The sequence below is a fragment of the Aphis gossypii genome, chromosome 1, assembly GCF_020184175.1.
Source record: "Aphis gossypii isolate Hap1 chromosome 1, ASM2018417v2, whole genome shotgun sequence".
Classification (NCBI taxonomy): domain Eukaryota; kingdom Metazoa; phylum Arthropoda; class Insecta; order Hemiptera; family Aphididae; genus Aphis; species Aphis gossypii.
The window spans coordinates 10855190-10882208 of NC_065530.1; the positions used below are offsets into that span (position 1 = coordinate 10855190).

At 28.1% G+C, this 27019-nt stretch overlaps 1 protein-coding gene across 2 annotated transcripts in view; it reads left to right on the forward strand.

Annotated features, from left to right (window-relative positions):
* Positions 1 to 27019, forward strand: part of LOC114130748 (E3 ubiquitin-protein ligase MYCBP2) — a 272960-nt gene that overhangs the window by 213412 nt on the left and 32529 nt on the right. For both annotated transcript variants that reach the window (XM_050203587.1, XM_050203594.1), the window contains exons 36-39: positions 19711 to 19933; positions 21739 to 21912; positions 23227 to 23406; positions 24794 to 24997. In XM_050203587.1, the coding sequence (XP_050059544.1) occupies positions 19711 to 19933; positions 21739 to 21912; positions 23227 to 23406; positions 24794 to 24997 (781 nt within the window). The remainder of the gene's footprint in view (positions 1 to 19710; positions 19934 to 21738; positions 21913 to 23226; positions 23407 to 24793; positions 24998 to 27019) is intronic.

Below are 27019 nucleotides of genomic sequence, written 5' to 3' on the forward strand. Positions count from 1 at the left end.
TTAAAATTGTATTGAAAACCAATAAAATAAAATAATGAAATCCTTTAAAAATAGTTTGCATAATATTAAAATGTCGTTTGAAGTACAACAAACATAAAACAAAGTGTATTTTTCAGAAAAGCTATTTTTTCTAATAATAAAAATGTTATTTATTATAGACTCGTTAACCTTTTCATCGCAGTAAAAAATAAAAAAATAATTTAAAATTACGGAACATTTTATAATTATATTTACAAAGTGTTTAATTAATAATAATAATAATAAAATAATAAAAAAATGAGTGACTGATCAGAAAAAAAGAATTCCATTATTAAATCCTTATATACCTATACGAAGGAGATCATAATAATATATGAGGTATAAAGAGAATTATAATTTTTAATTTTATTTCGCGTTATCGATTCTAACATTAATATTATATGAGATCTATGTATTTCATTTTAAAATAATAAAAGGAAATACTATAACATTATTTTGTATATTAATATTATTGCTATCATGAGTTTATTATTGTTATTTATTTATATATTATTATTAGTAGTATTTCGGATAATGAATTATCCCGAAAATACATATATATTATATACTGTTGTCTGTTATACATAAAATATGAAATGGGACATATAGGTACTACGCTAATGCATTATATTATAAACGTATCGTTAAGTCAAGTCGAAGTAACACCGAGATTTTCTTGATGTAGATGCGACAATCGATGTTTTTGAGACATGAAAGATAATACATTATTCTATAGACTAGGTTAGTTTATCTACTTGTATGTGTACGGGTTTTAAAAGATCACGTAAACCTACTACCTACCTATATTAAAATTACATTATCATATTAATGAGTTGACACCGTCATCAGAGCAATGTTATGGTTTGCCGAAACTGAGAAATGTAATGTATATATTATATATGGTGTGTAGAGTGTAGACCTACAACAAACGCATATTATAATATGATATAATGTACTAATTTACATATAATATTATGAGTATATCATAATGAATTATGAGGTATATACTATATATACGAATATACGATACAGTTTGAACAGTGCATATGCGCAAAAATTGTAAAGTTAAATGTTACCACCCATCGCTGTGTAATAAATTTTATAATAATTTAATTAATGCATTATATATTATACTGGCGAGTGGTAATATTTCGATGCAAGATGAAACGAATTATTTTCTCTTTTGAAGTGCATGTCGATGTATTAATAATATTATTATTATATAGGTGCACACTGTCAACTATCTTAATTGAACGTCAAAATTATATTACATCGAAAATTGAATTGAGGCTGGAACTAATTTTCTGGTTGTATACGTTTTTGTGGTATTCGAGGTAAACCCTTGTCCGCTTAATTATTTTAAGTGCCCGACAAAGCAATAAACTTCGATTCTGTCAATTTAGGTCTTTCCGCAGTAAACAATTACAGGTATTTAAATACCTACCGATATGACCGTTTACTGTAAAAATCGACGATCGAAATAATATTTGTATATTTGTAAACCATGAATTGAAGTTATTTGTAATATGGTTAGTAAATAAACCTTTTCAAGTATTGTCACCGAAATCGTATATTTAAATATTGTATTATAGGTAGTTTGAAAATATATAAGTATTTATAGTTTGTAAATACAAATTTCGAGTATCTACGTATCTATATATTTAAAATACAAGATATAAGCATAGCATAGCTATTTTCTTATAAAATATAACATGTAAATATTGGGAAAAAATAATATTGTTAATTCGATTAATCCACACGTTATAAATATAAATCATTACTTATAGTTTATTGTTTTTTTAAAATACATTTAATATATTATTAAGTATTAAAATTTTTGTTTTCTTAACATTAGTATATAGTTTTCAAAAATATTTTAGCTCTTTTTGAGCTTTTATTAGGTATTGACATAAAAATGTTCAACTTTTATTTTTCAAACGTTTTAACTAAAATGTTAAAGAATGAGAAAAAATTGCAAATTACCTTATATTTCATCCATAGAACAATTAAATGTAATAAGTATTGAATTTTGAACCTAACTTAAAATACGTGTTGGAACATTTGTTACATTCTATGCACACATATTAAACATTAATAAACATTAAAATATTGATATTTTGAATAAAAATTCTACATTTTTCAACTCTATCCGAATTATTAATTATTATTAAAATACCTAGCTAACATCATTTGATTCAAATATCACCATAAATTTGAGCAAACTCGAGTGTACAATAAATTTTATCATTAACAGCTATTTTTCATTATACCTACAGTAAAGTACTATTTAAAATATATTAATAATGATTATTCTAGATTTGTTTATTTTTATTGATAAAAAATGTCTTCCAAAAGTACTCAAGCTCTTAGCTATGAACAGTATATGATCTTATTCATAAGAAAAAGAAATCCTTCCCTGGATAGCTAATATCGTAATATGGTTTCTTCGATCACATTACAATAACTCAGCATAATTTATTTTTAGTTTTTATGGGTATTGATGTTCTAATTTTGATGAAATTGGATATTTAAATGAAAAATATAATGATTTTCCACTAACGATTTTAGTTATTTTGCTGTAATTCGACAAATATTAATCATAGAAACTTGAAACTTTTCACCATAACTCATATTTCTCATATTTTATATTTTAAATACACTATAATACAAATTTACCAATGAAAATGCTTAACCTATATTCGCACCGTTACATTATAATTGTACGACAATATTTTGAATCATAAGTTGATTATAATAGTTATTAATTATTATACTATAGGTACTAGGTAGTTTACTAAAATAATTTTGCCTAACATTAATTGAATTTTCTGTACTTGGTATTAATAGTTATAGGGATAAAAATGTTTTTAAAAATCCTTACATTTTTAATGAAAGAAAGTCTTTTGTATACGTATCATTCATATCACTGAATTTATAATTCGAAAAATTAAAATAACAGGATATTCTAATACTCACGATACAAAAATCTGATGAGGGTAGGGGGTTTATAGTGGTTTTATTATTGGAATTAAATACAATAATTAAATTAAAGCATCAGGTTTTATTAATAATTCCAATTTAGATAGTAATATAATATAATTAATTATCAAATATTGTATTGATTATCATATTATAATTATATTACGTTGGTGATAATAATTAATAAGCTTAAAAATATGTGTTAGAATGAAACGTAATATTATAATTAAACTTGGTAATCAATAAATTCAATCAAAAGATTTTTTTTTGTTTAAAATAAAGTATAATTTAAATTTTTTTATCAATTTAAGAAAAAAAAGTTTTTATCAAATTGATGAACTAATTTAATTTCATAAGAATATTGTACTTAATACGTTTAAACGATAATATTATTACTCTATTAAAAACAATTATACAATATATATAATTTTCAAATTCCACTTATTTACAATACATTTTTATTTAATATATTCAAAAGGCTATGAATATTAAATTTGAACAGTTATAATTAAATTAAAATAAGTTAGTGCGTCTATCTATTAATCTATATTATACATAAAAGAGTTCTATTTTAGATTATACATGAAATTTAGAAAACTACTTGACCTATGAAGTTGATATTCGGTAGGTAGGTAGAAAATATTTGCTATGAACGGATTTTGTGAAGTTCAACTCCTAAGGGGATTAAAAAGGCGTAAAAATAGAAAACGCTATTTCTTGGTAGGATTTTTTTAAATTTAGCATATATACCTACCATATAACACAAATAATGAAATATCTATTACCTCATTTTCCATTATTCAGTCCCTAAAGGGGTTAAAAAGGGCTAAAAATGGAAAACGTTAGTTTTTGGTCGGGTTTTTAAAATCAGTTAGGAGTAGCATGTTCAAAAGTTGATCCAGTATACCAGATGTATATATAGGTATATATGGTATACCAATGTATACTATATTATTTACCTATTACCACTACAGTATTATTCTTTAAGTATGCTGTGTTTCTTTAATAAATTCAATCGATAATTTACAAGTAAAATAGTAATAGACGATGGGTAAAATAGTTTAATATAAATTTATATACGTATAATATCAAATATGTGATAAATTAAAAAAATATCATCAATTTAATGTATGACACAATATATAATGAATAACTGATAATTTATTAAAACACATATTTTAACTATACAAATAATTTAGCTCGATTAAATAAATCAAACACAAAACATTCGGTACACGAAATTTTACAATCAAAATATATTCAACTAATGAAATTTTCTAATTATATTAGTATGTTACTAGTTATTACATTTTGTTGAAGACGTGTCAAAGATGTCCTTTACGATTAACACTATATGACGATATTTACAAGTATGTTGTAAGTTGTAGCAAATTAGAAATTTATATAAGACATAAGTATAGTTGGCAAGGTAGGTAATGAAATATTGCTCGTTAAATTATGTGATTTATTCATGGATGTGTGAAGTAAATATATATATTTACATATAGGTACCTACACATTATTATCGTAAAGATTAATAAATTACCTTCTGCAGTGTATATTATATTATATTCATATTAATAACATTATTAAGTAACAGTCTACGTTTCTTGTATACATACCGAATGGTACTGGTAATTCAAATTATAAAATATATATCAAAAAGATGTATGCCGTTGACTAAAATATGTACAAATATTGAAAAGTTCATAAACATTTATTAAGTTTAGTATTTATGGATAAAAACAATAATAGTAAACGTTCAATATATTTTAATTAACGTTTCGTAAAGATAAAATCTGTAGCATGGTATTGCTTAGTAATTTTATTTAATGAAGTAGTAACAGTTCAAGAATACTGTAATTAGGATTTCTATTCAAAATAACATGTTCAAAGTAATGTTTTAAAAATCGTTGACATGTTACCTATAATATTGTTATAACTCTCTTTTGCTTTTTTGTTATTTCAATGCTGTTTGTGTGAATTTCCTATTATTTTTTTCTTAAATCTTCTAATATTGACGATTGACGAATTTTAATATTACTATACAGTTTAAAATTCTTAGATGTTATAATAGAATTTGGTGGTTATGACCAATATGAACAATACCATAATCTCACACCCCAGTTCATGCCAAATATAAATTCCTGGTTTGATACAATATTATATGTTATGTTGTAACTTGATTAAGGATGATTTTTTAGATCTACTTATTGCATGTTCATTATTTATAAATGATATTATTTATTTATGTATATTTTTCACATGTAAAAACTAAGACGCAATAACCTTTTTTTTTTTTTACATAAAATAGGATGTGTAATTTATATAGATATATATTCATGTGTGTGTGTGTGAATGTTTTACTAGTAATATAGGTATAGCTAAAATATATATACTTCATTATTTTCTGCAGCTACACATTTGATTCATGGCGAAATCTCTGCTGCGAATACAAATCGTATCCTGGAATCATTTCACAAAACATATATCCATATAAATTCGTCCTACTCATCCTTAAACTATATATATTGTGTATATAATACATTATATGGCCTACCCTTGAGAGTTAACCACATTAGAGATATATTAAACTTTTAGGCAAGTGTAAAATTGGTCCCGCACGTGTCGTTCGACGAGCAACAGATTAGTCGTTATTTGCCGTTTAAACGAATTAAATGTATGTTTATTTGAAAACTAGCATTTACATTTTATTTTATGTATATATATATATATATATATATACCAGATACCTATATGCTATGCTTAGATAGGATACAATAATTAAATGCGTAACGGTAATGTGAGCGTTTATATAAACGCCAAATTAGCAAACTAAACAATATTACTCGTTGATGTGGTTTACACTTAAGCAATAACTATAATTCATTATAAACTATTAATGAAGTATCTACAGACACATATTACATAAATGTATATTATAATTATACAATTTAGAGATCATAACCGTTAACGTATTTTTATAGAGTTCCATCTATACCTTATATAACTTTATTATAGTTCAATATTAAGATTAATTTTAACGAGATGAAATAGGTGTGCTAAATAAATACAATTGAAAGATTTTAAAAATATATTGTATGCTATATTTATTTATTTTTTGAATAAACGCACAATTAAATATTGTAATTCATGTACAATATCAATATGTTTCGCGTTATAAAATGAATTGTTCAAAATTAGAGTTTTGTAATTCTAATAATACATCAACATGGACATAAAGAAATTAAATTTGTTTACTAGAACTATTGTTAGCGTAGACTTTATTGTTAAATTTAACAATGTTTTTAGTGTCTCTTTATAAAATTCCAAAACATAATAATATAAGTTTTTTAATAATTCAAACAACATTTTGAACCAATTATCAACGATGACAATTTACGTTTCTAAAACCATATTTGAGTCTATATAATATTTATAAATTATGCCAATTATGATTACTTTTTCTGAGTATTCCAAGTTTGTTAGATTCGATTAAATTCAGAATAAGTATTCTGATTTGATGCGCTTGGCGGGTTATGCTATTGAAATAAATTATTTTGCATAGAACTTTATTTACTTTAGTTTTACATAATATATATAGTAATATGTATGATTTCGTGGTATACGAGTATTATAATGTCGTGTTTGTATAAAATTTTACGAAGAATTTTATTAGAAGTTTTCGGTTGGCTCGATCTGTGATGTGTCAGGCGTCAGCTGTGCTTTGATCATCGTAACTTTAAATTTTAAACTTGGTATTTGATCGCGGATTATAGTTCGGCCTCTTTTCAGCTTTAGAAAGAAAACAAAATATCAAATTACATTGCAGCACGAAATCGAACGAACGGATTTCGTAATATTATTAAAACTAAAAGTACCCCTACGGATAACAACGAGAAATAATAGAAAACGTTTTATACTAAAGGTTGGCCAAAAGGTGCCCATAGTATAAGCTATGTACATACTTCAAAAGTGAAAAGTGAAACAGAAATACTTCATTTCAGTGTAACAATATAGTGGCCAATTTTTCCGATATACCATCTTACATATTATATGTAACTATATAATATTATGAAAAGCAGGCGCGAGAAATAATGAATTTAAATATATTTATATAGTATTTACATCCTCTATTTTAATTAAACTCACAACATACACTTTTAAAAGTCCTGCTTTACACGAAATTGTTTTGAAACGACTAAAACAGAGTAAGCAACAATAATTAAACGTGGTAACATATTTTATTTATGAATATTATTATGACTTAGACAGTTCACGGTTCGGTAGATAATATTCTACTCATCATAAACTTAAGGTTGGAAGTCTTTTAAGCCCATCTGACATATTATATAACTTTGAGAAATTAAATACATATGGTCCTTGAATACCGTAAGATATATTAAAACATATAAGTATCTAACAAATTAAATGTGATTCATTTAAATTGTTTGGTTTTAATATGAACGAATCTCGAGGAACCTTGTATTCAAATATTTTCAATCCTTGGATAATTAATATTTTATAAATTTGTAGTTACAATTGTTACAAAATTATTCATACAAGTTCGTGATTTTAACAAAACATGTCATAATTTTTTTAATTGGTAAATAAAATATTTCTCAGGAAACTTGTATGACTAAAACTTGTACTTTTAAGATTTTTATCTCTTTTATCGAAAAAAATTAAAAAAAAAAAAATCGAAAATTGATTATGCTCATAAATAGTTAAAAAAAAATCAAAATATTTTTGAAATGTTGTGTATTGAAAATATGAATATATTAAGCTTTAGAAAATGTCCACTTTGACCCCATTAAATATTGACTAGATGCAATTTGCTACCAGAACTACCCCTAAAGTTTAAAATCAAAGACATTTTTACTGTCCCAAAAGGTGATGATGACAGACAAAAACACACATACACACATTGTTTTAAAATCAATACCATCATTCATCGAGCCACTCACAATCTAAAATTTAATATAATATATGTCATTTTAGTTCCTCAGAGTTTAATATAATATTTTAAATTTTAATATTATTTATGTATGTCTTTGATAAAAAAAAAAATAAGTTAGTGATTCTTAAGTATATGAAAATTTTACAATTTGCATGAATATTAAATCATATTTATATATTATTATATTGTAATGCAGACGGTTTTATACTAATGACGCGTGTATTGACACGAAAAAACGTCTCCTCGTCAGTCCATCTCGTATGCGAATTCGCATATTCTGATATTCAAGGCAGCGACATAAAACATTATTATTATTATTATTATACGTCAGCAGTGCGATGGGATCTCTAGACTTCTTCTAAGGCGTAATATCTTATATACAAAACGGTTTTGGAACGCCGCTGCGTGCGTTTTATTTTCTCCATTCGTCCACGTCCGTCGACGGTTTTTTTTCTCATTTACACTCGCACCCGACCCCTTTGGTTGTGCTGTCGTCTCCACGTTCATCGATCATCGGCAGTGGCGGTGCGGGGAAAAAAACCGAACGCGCCGAAAACCCCTTAATATATATGTATATATGGATACGGGCGGCCGGAGGGGAACCGCGACGACGCGTCGTCCCGAACCGCAATAAGGGCGTGAGCGTGACGCTGACAAATAGTCAAATTGATCGGAGACGTGAGCCAATTTAAAAACCTCTCGTCTATTACGCTCGCCGCTCTCTCGGCCGGGCTTGTTATTTCTGTCGTTTATTTGCCTAAAGAATAAGTGTCGACCGAGACGATGACCCGCGCCGTTTTGAGTTTACATATTAATAATATATTATTGTGATATGCCTTCAGTCTACTACTAAACGTACAATATATAGTCGTTCGAATAATACAAGTCCCGAAGCTCGCGTACTTAACAATACCGTTTCAAACACTTTTCGAAACGATCAAACCGTTTTATATATATTATATTATTATTTTATGTATATTATTGTGTGAATGCTTATGTTAATATTTCGCACGTTTATAAATTAAACGATCTGTTTGGTACACGACATCATATTATATACACAGTCGGAATTTATACGGAGGAATTCGATTTTCGAAACGGTGCATTATGATTATTTAAACCCGTTTTTCGATTTTTCCACGGAAACGCTTGTGTAATGACGAGACGCTCCTGTAAATTATAATATACTTTGCGATTATTTACAAACGCATTTGGAAGAATGTAAGACAATACTTGAGCTTTCGTCAATGGAGCCGCACACATATTAATCACTGTAAATGTAGGTTCCACGAACATTCGGTGACTTTTGTTTTACAACGTCTATTTCGATTTTTTTTTCTACTTTCGAGTCATTAATCATTTATTGCCGTATGCGATCGCTCTTTGCAAAAAGTTCTATTACGACAACACTAAAACTGTACTTCGTTATTAAAATAAACATCGTCGTAAACGTACACAAAACCATTATACACATATTATACATATTTGCAAATATTTCACAACCAAGATTCCACATTACTTGAGCTTCCTTTATATTGTCTACTGACATATACTGCAGGATGACACGTGGTATAAAATTCTTTGAAGTGGATCCTTTTAATTTTGTTATCAAAATATGTTTAAAAGTTATTTAAATAATTTAGTAAGTCGTTTGTCATTATTATTACTTTGTAAGTTTAAGATTATAATTTACAGTATAGTATTATATTTATCGTAAAATTAAACTGTGTTATTATTATTATTTTTTTATTAACCGTAATATCATTTTGATTTGTTATCATTATTTTAAAAATTATTCTTGGGTCTTAGTCTGTGCATTGCTAAATAAATAAACGTCTATATTTTTTGGGCAGCGCCGAAGAAATGCCCACGGTTATTTGTTCCGATTCGCACCCAGATATATCGAACGATTTTGTTACGTTCGTGAGCATATTTAAATTGAACCGTGTTTCACCCGTCACTTTGCTCGGTCGCGTGTTAACCGTTTTTCCGACAGACAATGGTCTCAATCAACTGGCTTTTATCGGGCACTGCACTACGTGTTTCATTGAAACGATAAAACGTATATATGTATTAATCGCAAGACTGCTACACCGTAATTGGAATTTATACCGTACATGAGATGTGATATCTCTGTTCCGACGCATTCGAAAAGCACGGCCGTTTCTCGTAATAAAATATATATTATTATATTATATCGTGCAGAGTCAATCGAATCATCTACAAACACGTAATGAGAACTCATTCAAATTAGGAAATTCGTATTGATATATGATAATAATATTATACATAACGAGGTTATTTATATATTTTTACAAATTGTATAGTGTATAGCCCCAGCTCAAAACGTAAATAAGAATTGCGCGTGGATAAAATATATAGTGTGTGTACAGTGTACACCCCTGGATAAGTACAAAAGCACTATTAGTAATATTATCATTAAGCAATCATATTATTATTTATTATAATCATATATTCACGAAAGTGACGCTTTTAATCTAAGACACTCATTATTTAAAAAAAATATTGATGTTTTTGAAAATATTTCTCATACATAATTTTTATTCATTACAACAACAATTGATGTTCGTAGAAAAAAATATTATATTTTCACTATTTATTACTGCCATTATTATTGTTATTTTAATTTTTTTTAAGTTTTTATACTTTTGCAACAAATGCCTTTAATTACATGTTCCAAGCAGAATATTATTTTTAATATTTTGTATACTTATGAAATACAACTTTATAGGCGAGTATTCTATTAGTTGATGCAGGTATTAAGTTTAGATAAATGATATTGTAGTTCAACATTTTGCTTGGTATCCTTGTACCATTACACAAATTATTAAACGCTCATATAAACTTGAAACGATTATAAAACATAAAATACTCGTCCGATCAAAGCATACTAAAAATATTCTACCTTAGAACAAGGAATGAAAAACGCATTTTGTCATTAAAAAAAATAAAAATAAAAATATAATAACGACAAAAATAACAAAAAAAAATATTCATTTTTTTAAATAATGTTTTTTTCCACTTAAGTACCTACTTATATAAAATATTTTTTAAAACGTTAATAATTTTTCAAATAACCAACTTCTTACGTTAAAATTTATCACTCAAAAAATGTTAAATTAATTTTGTTTGGTGAATATTTTATAAATTAAAATAACTAATTCAACGACGGGCGTTAAATTAAAAACTGTACCTTGATCTCTAATATTGCCATTTGAGTATTTCGTACCGTTGTACATATATAGTACTTATACATCGTATTTAATATTTATATATTTTAGAAGGGTATATAATATAAATATAGTGATAAGTCAATAAATAATATCGTGGTTCAGTAATATTTATTCAGAATTATTATTAAAAAATATAAAGAGTAAAATAAGTTAATGATTATAAGATTCTTTGATGACCGTGCATAAAAAATGTAGATACTGCAGCGGCAGTGCGAGACCAGCAGTTACAACTGCAACATCGGTGCACTTAATTTATAGTTCCATGTTTGTTTGTTTGTTGTATAAAGCCACGAGTGAAAATCCAAACAAATCTCCCTCCGAGAGTGCTTGCGAAACGAGATAGAAAGGTTTACTGCAAATTTATCGGCGGTTTATTTCTATAGTCGTAAACAATTTTATCATGTCCTGACCATTAAACAGGACACTTAAACGCGTGTAGATTCGTTTGCGTATACGAAGAAACCGAAAAGTCTTTATCATCCATCCTAGCTATGACACGATATTATATATATATATATGTAGGCGATGATTAATAAAACCACGGTATTGTTAGCTTTTAGCCGGTTAAAAAATTTACGAAAATGCGCATCAACGTCTACCCGCGTATGATATTATATTGGCCATGGTTATAAAGGACATGTTTACTTAAGGCAACCATTTTTGTCCCCGTATATATTATATATTTGTAGCCACTACATAACGGTACAACTTTTGCACGGCTGTTTTTTTTTGTCGTTATTGAGCAAACGACTTGGATGTCTGAAGTAGAATAAAAACACTCATAGAAAGATAAAAGAGAAAAAAAAACATCAAAAGTGTATTCAAGTATGACCTAAATAACAACAAGTATACATTTGCATAAAAATGTATTTCAATAATTCAAATCTTTAAAATAAATATAACATTCAAATCAATTATTAGTGGCAATAATGAACCTTTAGAAGTGATTAAAATTCTTATACGTTTTCATCGCACCGAATGTTGTCAGTTTGTCACCGATGAACTGTTAGATGAATCTATAATGAAACTTAATTATGTCTAATGCTATTACTTATATTATTAAGAACTTATAATTAAACTATATCAATGAATTATTGGACAAGAAAGCTTGAATATGATGTGATGTATCGGGATAATCTATTCATTGGTTTATCATACCTAATTAGATGTTTTATTTTCTAATTAGGCATATGATTAAAATTAACTAGCTAATTCATTAGGTTAGGTTAGGTTAATTTATCAAAAATTAAATTTTTATGATTTTTTTATAATTTTGTATAGTACGGATTAAATTAAAAATCTAAGTGTCAAAACATTTATGTAATAATATTTTTATTAAATAAAAATCTTCATCTTTGACACAATTTTATAATCCTACGGATATAGATAAATATCCAGGATGATTTTTATTTGTATTGTTAACTTCAAAATCAATTAGCTATATTTATCTCAATCTTTTCTAAATTCTTCAGTGTTGTGTGAACACAACTTTTTTTTACTAAAGCTGTCTTTTTTATTTTATTATATTACTGTATGAAAACTTTTACGACATACTCATACAGTGAAACATTGACTCCTCAGACTTGTCACCTGCACGACTTATTAGATCGCAGGAGCCACAGTAATATTTGTTTGTCTTTTGCCGTCACGTAAATGCATAATAATAATGATGTAACGCACAGGGCCGCATAATGACGTCGATTTGTAACTTGAGGCGTGGCAGACTTGATAGGAGTTATACGCGGGCGGTATAATGTTCTATAATGGATCGACCCCGTTTGGTAATAATAATAATAATATTATTAACATTAGAGGTATATTGTACCTAGGTATAATTCCCTTCAGTGGTGGAATTGGTGTGAATGAGAGTCGACCACAACCGTGGTTTATATATACATATACGATATACATCATCGCAGCTGTTATTATCATTCATATATTGTACTGTAGTTTTAGTGTCCGCAATACACGCCATATTATACACTAAATCTGTATATTAATAAAAGGAAATGTGTGTATGTGTGTGTAAGCATTTGTAAGCGATCCACAATCAAGTCTATTGCACTCATGGTTTTGAAATGAAGTAATTCAAGATAATGTTGGTATATAGTCCAAATTCTCACCGATTTTCTTGACTGATCTAGTAAGATCCGTAATGTTATAAAAATAAAATGGTTAATGTGTAATCGGATACAATTAGTATATAGACCTGTATTTTATATTTGGTCAAAACAATTCAATTGACTGTGTTAAGAATCTGTATATTATGGTTTACATTTAACGGAGCTTAAGAAATGCTAAATCTGTAAATTATTCAATTTGTCACAGACATCGCTAGTAGTATTTTCATGTTACACATACAATATCGTTGCGTCAATCGAATATAGACTATATGATAACAATATATTTCTCTAATACATTTCCTTCTCTTTGCGACCGCATTAATCGCATTTAATTTGTTACCAGCACCCACACACACATAGTGCGCTCGTTCATAGAGGTGTGTATTATAGTCACTGTTTCACATCGCGGAGTTACAAAACCAACCCTTATGCCACCCCACATACATCCAAAAGCCACCATATTATCCGAAACCCGATGAATGGCACGCGCAGAAAGAGATATATTATCGTATACGAAGTGTTTATGTTTGTGTGTGTGTGTACAATGTAGTTTTTATACGACTTGACGTTCACCCAAGCACCACCCCTGTCGCCCTTCAAGATTTGTGCAAATGGAAAACGTTCAGCCGGGGAAATCCAATTACAAAAACCACTATTCAATTGTCTAAAGGTCTCTTTGTGAACAGAGTCCGTTGTTTTCCCTAAACTAATCTCGAAAATTTATTAGTTATTTTTTTGCCGCTTCATTCCAAACTGTTGCCAGATTACGTTATTATTATTATTATTATTACTTTTATACTATACAGAAATGTGTATTTATAATATACATTTACACTATTAATTTTTTATACGGTTACCATTACGCGATGCGAACGGTCATAAAAATGTAGGTGTTGTAAATTCTACTTTAATACAACTTTAATGCGCAATATGTTATCTATAATATTATACATTTAATATTCCACGATTTTCAATTAAATCGTAATGCATACAAAATATGAATGAATTTGTAGAGTTATGTGATTCTTACAATAGTATAGATATCTATAGAAACAGAAAAAATAAAACAAAACAAATTACAATTATAATTCGCCATCGTGTCAAATATTTTTTTTTTTTCAAACAAATTACATATTATTATGTTACGAGAAAAAATAATTATATCATTCGTGAATAATAAAATATACGCCTTTGAGGTCCCGTAATAAGCAAGCTACATAATTATTTACCAAAGTCTTTTGTTGTTTAAAAAACAACCGAATTCAAAAAGCACAATTTATCGTTATAATTGAGATTTTAAATCGTCATCGAAATAATTAAGTACATTTTTGCTAACACTTTCAATCACGATATGAAGTGACGATACCATGTCGTACAGTTATATTATATTCTACAAAAATACATAAATATATGCATATTACATGTTTCACGCGTTGATATCTATCGTCGACTAGTGATTTATCGTGTAGAGGATGTGTCGTACGTTGATGTGTAGATTGTCTACCGTTGACACACACTCACAAATGTAGATCTTTTTAGTTTTTTTGTATTGGCCTTACACAAATAATTATAAATGATACTATTCGTTTTTATATCTACAGTTTCAGTGTTGACTCCCTTACAGTCACACACGTTTGGTGTGGTTTTACCTCACGATTCTTTCAGTCCTGTTCCTTAATATTAATTCATTGGTTAAAAAAAATAACAAAACAAAACAAACGCTAATATGTATTTAAAATATTCAAGAATATAATACTTACGTAATATTGAAAAATTTTGTATTTTTTTATCATTCATTATGACGACTATACTTATTTTTTAGATTCTGATTTTGAAGTAGCGTGTTAGTTGATTGATAAATGTTATAGGTATACATACGTTTATTATTCAAATAGGAGTAGTAGTGTGCATAATTTACAGTAATAATTCACCATCGGAAATCAGAATAGTATAAAGTTTCATAATAAGTTATTACAATAATATTACGAGTAAATAATAAATTAGCAAACATTTCATGATTTAAATTTTAAACGCCTAACGAGTCTTTAGGCCGTTGGGTAGTTGAAGGGAATAATACCGTACTGCAATCCACTTCTCCCCACGAGTGAGATTAGAAGACGAAAAGTACGTCTACGCTCGTACTAATAATATATATATATATATATATAACCACGATTCTCGACTTTAAATTATTCAAAGTGTTTGTATCCTTATTAAACTCTATAATTCACACATGCCGTGTTATTAAGTCGAATTCGTAATACCGGCCCGCAGTGAATAAAATGTATAATAATAATAATATACTCGGTGCGAACACGCGTATCCTGTTATATATATAGACACGCGAAATTGTCGTAGTGTTTTTTAGTTATTTATTTGTTTCAATCATGAACATTGCCTAACCGTTGTTATTTTGTCATTTTTTTGTTCTTTCGCTGTGCTGATGACTCATTGCGATATCGATAAAATATGATTATTTTTGTAATCGTTACTATTATATAACAATTAAAGTAAGCCGTAGAAAAGCCAAGATTGTTACCCAGTTTATCCGTTGATCTACAATAGGTATAGTATAAAATTCAAGAGTGAACAAACACTATGTTTGTGGTTTATTTTAGAAATATATTTAAGACGGAACACACTATAATAAATTCTGGTTAATTTTATTTAAAATACTATTGCCAATACAAAATAATCATCATATTTTCCGATTTATTAAATATAATCTGCATCAACACGATTTATATTGATCTCGAAATTAACAACAGTTTATAGAATCGTTGGATATTATAAGTAAATATGTATGCGCCGATAAGCATCAATACGTACGTGCATTTTGAAAATTATCGTGTTTGGAAAATATAATACTAAATAATTTTAAGATCCACTTAGAACAGTGCAAACATAATAATATATATGTGTATAATTATTAGCACTAAATAGTATATTAAATTAATTAATATTCTGTATATAGGCGCGATAAAATATAAATCACGCACGTTCCAGTCGACGCCCATTTATTCAAATAGGTATATCTACAGTGGTTTATATAACTATATCGATTGAACCACTTCATTCGTTTTTAATGTCTGATAAATATTATTCGAACGGTATTGATTTCGAATGGCGGAGTATTTATTTTAAGTTTTTTTTTTTTTATGAGCAATTAAAAATATAAATCACTAATACGAATCGCTAGTTGACTAATTTTTATGAATTGATCAAATCAAACAAAGATAAAAAAAAAAAAAACAAAAAAATGAATAAAATTATTCATTCTTTTTTTTTTAATACTCACTATTTTTCATGCATAAATTACTACCAAACTTTTATTACTCTTTATATTAATAAACATCATAATTTTCCATTCGTTCGTACACAATATCATTCAAACTTATTACTTAAATTATACAGGCTTATATATCGAGTGCATAAATATTACTATAGCTTTAAAAACGAGAGTAGCTTTAAACTTTATAGTTTTTAATTGTAATATTTTATGACATTTTAGTGAATTATTATTCAGTATAAATATAAGTGCGTAATTACTTTTAAGTTATAATAACTACAAAATACAAAATGTGCATCAACATATAGCACAGTGTAATAATATTTATGTGAATGTAAGTTATGTATGCACTAAAATATATTTCATTTTTACATAGCCATCACCTAATCTATAGTATATACATTCAAGCATGAATAGGTATTATGCTTATTTATACATATATTTATATTTATACGTTAATAATCGTCGTATATTATCATTTGAGCCATTATCAAACGATTATTAATATTATAATAGTCATCATGACGTTAAACATAATATTATATAAGTACTTATTTAAAAATAAAAAATAAACCGTAGGTAGCACAATTTGTTCTGCACGCGCAGAAATATAAATTCGTTATAATAATAATAATAATATTTTTATTAACTATCATCCGTAACGATAACGATGTAAAGTATATAGAAAGAGTAATAGTAACGCGAAAAATGATATTATTGTAAAATATACAAATTAATGAGTGACAAATGCCCGGAGATAAAATTATAATATTATTGTTAAAGTGTACGATAATTATTTTTAGCCTTTCGATATCGTCTTACAGACTTCCGTCTAGTAGTGGTCTGTCTATCGCTCGTTAGTCATTATGTTATTGTAATACGTGTGGTGCAATAGTAATTACACAAAATATCGATCCACGGTCTGTATATAAGTATAAAATTACAATACAATAAGTATATTATAAATAATACGTTTTAGATTGGTGAGCGATAGAAAGTGTATTTTTGTCGTGTCATTGGAATGGTCGTTAATATTGTGTTCTACGGATAGAAAATTGAATCACTGCTTTGGAAGATAGAAGGAACTTATCAAAATAATAGAGAAATAAAATAAAAAAATCTATTATTATAATGTATAATATTTGGTTATCAAAAAAGTCGTTCGGTGACAATAGTTACCAAAAAGTTGGACCATAATCGTTTCTCATCACATGATATCTGCATAATAATTTATCATTGAATTCTAATCATATCTATTCGTTCCAAGTACTTATTCAAAGACGAGGTACACTCAAGATCTACAACTTAATGTATAGCAGAGCGGTTAAAATCACTGTTTATTGACTTAAAATGTAATATTTTTTACATAGTACACGCAATTATTTGATATGATGTCATATTACAAGAAATCGCACTGCAGTTTTAAGGGATACAAACCGTACGAGTTCATCGATTTTATCGCACCACCATATGTCCATATAATATTATCAACTCCTATTTAATCGTCCGTGTTATTTCGTATTTATTTATATCGGTTCTTTTCCAAAAATATAAAAGCTGTTTACGGTCGCGCTTTCGGGTACCTTCAGGTACGCGCACACAATATATCATTCTAAAAAATGCAATGCGCGACCTACCTACGCACGTTTTGTTTGCAACACACTGGGAACAGGAAAACATTATATTTTTTATGCGATAAAATAATCGTAAAACGCCGCCGATAAATCCGATAACCGGTAGAAGGCCACCAGCCGAAATACGAACGCAAATTGGGTGTTTTAATGTCAGGCGACACTTGATTTATTTCTAAACATTGTGAGCGAAAGAGACACAGAAACAGATATATAAAACACAAAGAATATAAAAATTTAGTGTAATACGTAGTCGCCTTTCTCGGCGATGTGGGCGCGTGCTCCGTGAATAACAATATATTGGCAGTTCAAAGACGGTGCTATTATAGTTTTTTATTTATTATTTTATTTTTGTTATTCAGACAATATTTTTCACCCATCATTTTTTATTATGATGAACTGTAATTTTTCTGTTTACGACAGCGAGGCATCTCTTCGCGATTTTCTTAGAAATTTCGAATGAATGATACAACAGTAAAGTAGTGACGATACTATATGAATTTTATAAATGATATTATACGCATGTTGTGCTATTAAAATAACGAGGTAAATAATACACGACACCGCGATACCTACTTTTTAGTTATTTTTCTTTCTCTTATATTAGAATAATTTTTACGTCGTTATCCTCATTGATGAATGTACTCTTGTTCAAATGTCACATAATAAACATTTTGAAAATGTTTCTACTGACTTGTCGAACCTCGAGACGACGTGCTTGTCATCTCAATGCTACAAGCAGTACAACAATAGATTGTGCTGACAAAAAATATTCATATATAGTATAATATATTGGTACGTAGTACATTATCGTCATTGTAAAAAACACTCTTTAAAAGCACTAGTCAATATATTATATACCTATACTTGCACCGTTCTATAATTTATTGTTTATTTCAAAATGTTTGAAATAGAAATTCTACGTCGTAATCGTTGTGTACTAAACAAAAAAAAAGAGAGAGAGAGAGAAAAATACGCGAACACAAACGCGTAAATATCAATATTTAGTAATTTTTTTTTTTTTATTTATGAACACTTCAAGAATAAAGGGTTTTTAACTTATATTAACTTAGCAGCTAAAAAGAAATATTTATCAAAATTATATTCTTGTACGACATGAGCATATTATTAGTAATATGTTTCGAAAGTTTTACAATTTTTGGTTTAGATTATTTGTGTTGAAAATCTTGAAAATTGTTGCTGTGTTCTCTGGTGGATTTTTTTGTAGCGAAAAAAGAGGTAAAGTTAAACAATTTGTAGGTTTCCATATTTAGAGAGTTGATCTAGAACACGTATTTTACCATGTGAAATACAAGATTGTACTAAGAATAATGTCTAATAATATATTATATACTTGCTAAGTCAAAAAAATAAAATAAATACAATCGTCTCTTTGTTAGGATTACAATATTATAAAATATGATTTTAATTCGTTGTTTTTTTCGTGTGTTTACAGCGTCGACGGGAACGAAAATCGTTTTCTCAGGGAGTTCGTGGCTTGTGCGCCGCACTCGGCCGGTTGTCGGTTGGCCAGATGGCTTCAACCAGAGTCAGTCATTGAACCGGATTCCTGTGAGCTTTCGCTGTCCACTGCTGAGGTGCGGTGTGGATGGCCTGCCAAATTTACGGTTCGAACGCGTGACCAGTACGGTAACTTGGTTCAATCGATCGGCCTAAAGGTATATAATATATATGTTATATAATATAAACGAGCTTATCATAATTGTATGGCTGTGAACGCTCCCAACGCGAAAATTAATAAAAATGTAATTTAAATATAAATGTTCAGGAAGGGAGATACCTATTGAATTTTAAATATTCAGATTTATAAACACACTCGAACTTATTATAAATTTGAATTAAAAATAACTTTTAGACACAGAATGTAGTGTTATTATTTTTCTGATTTTAATATTATAATATTTTTTTATATTTTAACTAAAATACCCATAATATTTTGATAATTTCAGTCATTCATAGTATTGAATTTTATTGAAATCAATATTATTAATTCAATAATATTTCTAAGGTGTCTTAATACAGTGCTTTCATAATAATTGTAATATTAATGTCTTAATTCGAACATTTAATTACAAAATGAGTACATCTAGTTGAATTTAAATAACGTATTTTAACAATAATTGAATATTGTTTTTATTTTGTGAAAACTTATCAATTATTTATATTGGATTTAAATACATAAATGTAGATTTATATAGTGCGTGCTAATAACAATACTATTTGTTACACTACTGTATTAGAAATTTGCATCAATTCGATATGTTATTATTATTAGTTCGACTGTACGCGCTTATTTTGTAGATGCATAATTAAATAAATCAGGGAATGTTTACTTAACAAACGTATCATAAGTATCTAATTTGTATTAATTAGTTTTTACCATTTTATAAAGAGATGAACGCATGTTTCTATTTATTTGTTACTCACTTTTTCATCACATAAAAAAAAGAATCGAGTCAACGGTACATCGATTTTATTAGCAATATAAAATCGAGTAAACAATAGGGGAAATAGTAACATATTCAATTAAAGGTTTGGTTATTAATAAGGATTTTAATAAGATGTCTGTATCTTTTGAAAATGATTTCGTTTATTACTTTAAAAACGGTTTAATTTACTAATTATTATTATAATTATTTATGTTAACATTTTATTCAAATTTTAAATTATTGTTAAATAACTCATTAGGAAAAGTATAATGAAATATTGTGGGCGGCATTGAATACGTTTCTACGAAAAAGGTTTTAACAAATTTAATTTCCATTTAATAATAGTAATAGTGATAAAGTACGTTTAACATTTATTTTACGCTTGGTGTATTTTTATTTTTAGTGAAACTTATTTGTTTTAAAATTGAACGGTTAAAACTCTATTTTCAATTTAAATAAACAAAATTTTTATCCAAACTTTAATTAGTATTTAACTACATATAATACGATAGTTAATTAAATCTGAGATAAAAAAAAAAATTAACGTTTCTAAAGTTGTTGAAAAACCTTAACTTTCCTATACTTACGGAAAACGATTAGGCATTTATAAGTGCATAATGGTTTACTAATAAAAAGTTGTATTATTTTATTATATACCTATTATATAAATTCAATTTATATTCATTCCACAATAGTAAAATTGATTAATTTTGTGCACCTGCTGGCTATTTAAAAATAAATTGACTTGTCGTAAAGAGGTTATCTGTACATACGCCGAGATAATAAAATAATAAATGTAATTTAAATAACTATAATAGTACGAAGTAAACAAATTTTGATATTATATGAAAGAATTTGCCATCATTTTTTTTGTTCCTATAATGATAATTGATGTTTGGAATATTATATTTAATTCGTCTGTTTATTCATTGTTGCGTTTAATTGGATATTTTAGAGACATATACTATAAAGAATTGTGTCTATTAAAAAATACTTGAATTCAAAATATATTACATTATTATTACATACAACAGGTGGAATTATTCACTCAATCGAACTGCAAATCCAAAGCCAACCCATATATAGACATTTGTTCCGGTACGGTGGATGACAAGTATTTCGGTGGACACCCTGTGCCAAAAACGTATGTCCCGTACGAGGCGGTCATCAAGGACAAGTTCAGATATCAAACAATTACATTTATGAAAGTACGTAGATATGATTTACCAACAGTTTATTGTAGTCAGAATAATGTTATATTCAGTTACTATGATTGGCGAATTGTTGAAAACTCGAACCATCGTGGTAACTGTGTACATATTGTTATTTAATCTCAAGGAAATTTATCGAAAACTTATTATTTTAATGCGTTCGGTCTTGCCGGACTCGTGCGGACTTACAATATATTTGTTGTTGTCGACAGTAGTGGCTGCGATAGTAATTAATTAAGTCCGCGTTTAATTAGAAATAATTACGGCTTAAAGGTTTATCACTCAAAAAGTATACAACTATAACGGCGCAAAAAAAAAAAATTATATTTATTTATTAATTCCGTCTTTACAAATCATCGTATATACCTACTACATGCATTACAATAATGTGTATATTACATACACAATAACATCGGTCTATTGTTGTACCGTATTATGTGCGCTGTCGAGATAAAACAACGTAATTATAATATTATGTTGATTTTATTACCTCGACTATTGTATCATCGAAGTCGGTTATTATAAAACAACAAATTGTATTATTAATTAATTAAATCAAAACGTCTACGGATCATAAATCATAATGAATACTCTGTCTTATATTATCTAAATGTTAGCGATAATACTTATGAATAGGGCACGGATGTTGTTGCATTTGCAACTTCTTTTCTATTGTTCGGATTCGTTGCTAAGTAGATTATAAATTTGTTTCAAATGAGTACCAATTAATACATAAAAATTTTAAGTGCAACTTTTTGCAATTTTTGACCTTTTTTTAATTTTATTGCAATTTTGTTAATTATTGTCATTTTCAATACAATTTTATGTGTTTTTTTGTGTTTTCACTTTTTTTTTGTTAGATTATACAGGTTTAATCTATGGTTATGTCGGGCTTTATTGGTTGTGACTCGTGACGGCTTATTTGTCCGTCGTCGTCGGCGGTAACTGGAAAAACCATTTAATTAGTAGAAAAAAATCAAAAAATAGTTTAAATAAAAAGCTTTAATTTTTAATAAAATTATTTGTAGATTTCTGAAAAAATAAGAAAACCGGACAATTTACTAGATTTTTAATGACAACTGACGAGAATTTGAATTTGAATCTTTTTTATTATCTACTCGTTAATATTTTTTTTAATTTTTTTGGTACAAAATATTTTTTTATTGCAATTTTTAAGTGCAATTTTGGGTTTTTTTCACAGCAATAATGCAATCAATTTTATAACATTTTTAGTGCAACAACATCCGAGCCCTACTTATGAATAATGAAAAATGCTTATAATATTCTACACGATTGTAATGTATTTTATAGCATTACGAGAATTATTCGTTTGAAGAACTCCGGCTGGCGTCACCGTCGGCCAAAGGCGACTCAGAAAAGTTGCCGATGGAGTCGCAAGGAAATGGAACCTACACCGTGTGCTGGACGCCAATGGCCATCGGTTATTACGACATAAGGGTGGAAGTGGACGGCTATCCACTGACAAAACAAGTACTTATATTTACCAATATTTAATATTACTTACTCGTTACGGCCTATAAAATAAAATACAACTTCGTTAAACAACTGGCTTTATCAAAATCTACCGAAACCGTTTTTTTTTTTTTGTTCAATTACATAATTCTATAGAAGACCAACTAGCAAAAGAACAAATCCCAAATTAAAGAAATTTAAGAGTAGAGGTCATTATGCAATTAAAAAAAAAAATCATAAAATATTTGGATACTGTAGTCAGTAATCGTCTTATTTAATAGTAAGTTACATCTTATTACCTCGCAGGAATTATATATTAGAGTTTTAATTAAGATAGACCAAAACTGGGGAAAATAGAATAGATACCTATCTAATAAAGTCGAGTAAATAAAAACTTCATGACAAATAATAAAACAGACTTATCATATCACTCACTCAATACCATGGAAATCAAATTTACGTTGGACTTCTAAAATATCGTTTTCGGTATTGATGTAAAATGAAAGCGAGCAATAATATTATGTAATACGATTTTATGAAGATATATTATACACTTTATGATGTAATATATTTGTCGAATTAAACTAATCGATATTTTATATCCACTTACGAAAAATCGTTTCATCGGTACAAAGGTACACGCTCGGCGATACCGTCAAAATCTTAAACTGATTTTAATGGTAGTGAAAACTCTATCAGAAAATGTCAATGTAAGTTGAATTCTGTAATTATTAGACAAAATAAAAATATTCTCATTTGTCCCCACCTCTTGTTTACGGTCCCGTTGTAGAACCATATATAGGTAGGTTAGTTTATCTCGTTTCTTAGCGCTACAGTGGAGAACGTATTGTGATTTTTAAGGGGTTGGTTGTACGAGACGCAACTCGTTTTACATATTATGATAATATATAGTCGTGATAAATCGAAAGCGTCGATCAGTCGGCGCGTTCGCCACTCCCCTTCCCAACACAGGAGTATTTATCACTAAAATCACCGGATAAACCTATAAGAGAGCTCGCCCGGTCTTAGACAAATGTCGAACGATCTTTCAACGCACCGAAACGATGAGCATCAGCATCGGGATATTTTTATTTTCGAAAGCGATGATTGCTTTTCGCTGAGCGTCTATTATAACGTATAAATATAATACTGGTACACCCGTCCAGCGCTGTAAGCCCGATTTGGATAACACATCGAAAGAGAAAAAATGGTACACGACTTCGACGAATACTATAATATCATTATATGTGTTATGTACACGAGCGCACGTCCACTTCCAACGTTCGATTTCCGCTGTAATCAAATAAATAATAGTACACGAGCGAACCTAAAGTATTATTTGATAATAACAATAATACGATATTTTACTTCCTTAACATCCTAATTACCGGTGATGTGTTTACAGACGAAACAGATCGACGTGAAAGAAGCGCCTTTCAATGGTGCCAAACCTCCGGACAACGGACTGACGCACTCGTCTCCGGCCACGAAATTGCTGCAGCACGTGGGCAAATATAGCGCAGGACTTCGGATCCGAACGCATCCATCCCTGCAGTCCGAACAAATCGGAGTAGTTCCTGTTAAAGGGATCATCGGGTACACCGACGAGGTGAGTGCTTATGACACACGTTTATATAATGTTCATAGAGTCATTTTCTACATGAATAATATAATATAACGTTACATTTTATACACGCTATGAAATAGACAAAGTCTTACAATATATAACGTTTGATAGTTATAATCGACAACTGCTTTGATTCCGTTGAGTTTTTCAATCGCTTTTTTAATATTGAAGTGCACATTACTATGTTATAAACCTAAAAATTATTTTTCAATAATAATAATGCTGTGCCGTGACCTACTATATTATTGATAGTTATTGTTTGTTTTTAACCTTCAAGGGAACTTCTACAATTATAATTTCAACAATGTGAATAGCTGGACGTTATTTCCGATTTAAAATTATTTTGTTGTTGTTTACAAGAACGTTTAATACTAAGATATTTTTCTTTAAAATCCACGATAACCCATTTAAGAGGTGTAGTTTTATTACATTTTTCACGTTAATTCCAAACCTTTCGCTTTGATGTCTGTGCCTATATTAAGAAATTTATTATTTTTTGTTGTATCCCATCAAAATAATATTATTTCCTAAACGCATTTCAATAAAAAAATTAAAGTTACCCGGCGTTTTGAATAGGCAATTTAGCTACACTTCTGTCATTTTGTTCGATATTAGGTATTTTCATTAGATTGCACAATAAAATATATTACGATACGTAGGTAATAATATTTACAGTGCACATACTCTGCGTGTTTTCCAATAACGTCGGTACAAAAAAACGATAAGAGCTCATATTCACCCCCCCCCCCCCCTTAAGCAGTATTTTTCGCATTATTATCATAACCTGTAATACTCGTACATTAAATGCGTGTTTATGAGTTAACAAACGTTTATTGCGGCCATAGTGTTTGGCATCGTAATCGAGTCTGTTTTATTTGAAACGTGTTCCGTAGTCATGTTTTTTTATTCAATTTCCAGTTGTTTCCCATGTGGTGTTAAAAACTTCAAACCGCCAAACAGAGTTTAACATCAATACAGTTACACTCGATGCATATCAAATAGCTGTAATATAAACAAATATAAAATATAAAAAGTAAACTCTATAACGTAGTGATGATGTGTTGAAATTATTACCTATCAGGATATTGACTAAAATTATTGAAAACAAAAATTCAAGCGACCTGTAATCAATTAATATGTTAATTAAGTTCTGTAACAATCTGTAAAACTTTTTGTGAGGAAATATGTATAATTATAATGTAAATTAAAACCCCTTCCTTTTTTAAATTCTGAACGAAGTGGTGAACGTATTTTAATTTAAAGTTATAAAAAAATAATTTTTTGTATTGAATGCATTTTAATTTGAAAACGAAAAAAAAAAATAATCATTAAAATTGTCTGCATAGCTTGTATAATTTGTTTAGTTATATATAGTGTATCATATTATGTATTATTACTTATCAGATTGAATATTTCATTTTTGAATTACTCATTAATTTTAGTGATGCGTTAATAAGTACCTATATATAGCACTATTCTTATTGCAAGCATATTACATCGCCGAAGTTACGCAACCATAGATTGTCATACTCGAAAAAATATAAGTATTATATTTATATTTGGAATAGTTGAACAGCCACATAAAACATAATATAATATGCTAAAGCCTTAATTAATTACAAACACAAGTAGTTGTCTATTAAAAATGTGTTTGATGTGTAAAAGATAATGATGACTATCGGATTGATAAAATTACATGCTATAGTCATATTACTATATTTTTTGCGAGTTGATAATTATTTTGAATTTTATTGGGTTTGAGAAAAATTTTTTGACTGTGCAAATTTATCACAACTTCAACGCCATACCTGTTGTTTGTCGGAATGAAAAATAAAATTAGTTATGTAGGTTTTCAAATCGCAGTCAATAATTTTGAGCGGTTTCTTCGCTCGTAAAAAAATATCTTTCGGTTTTGTGATGTAATAATATGTATAGGTATGTTAAGTATATCGATCTCAGATTAATAGTAAGCTTTTTGAAAAAAAAAAAAAAAAAAAAATCATT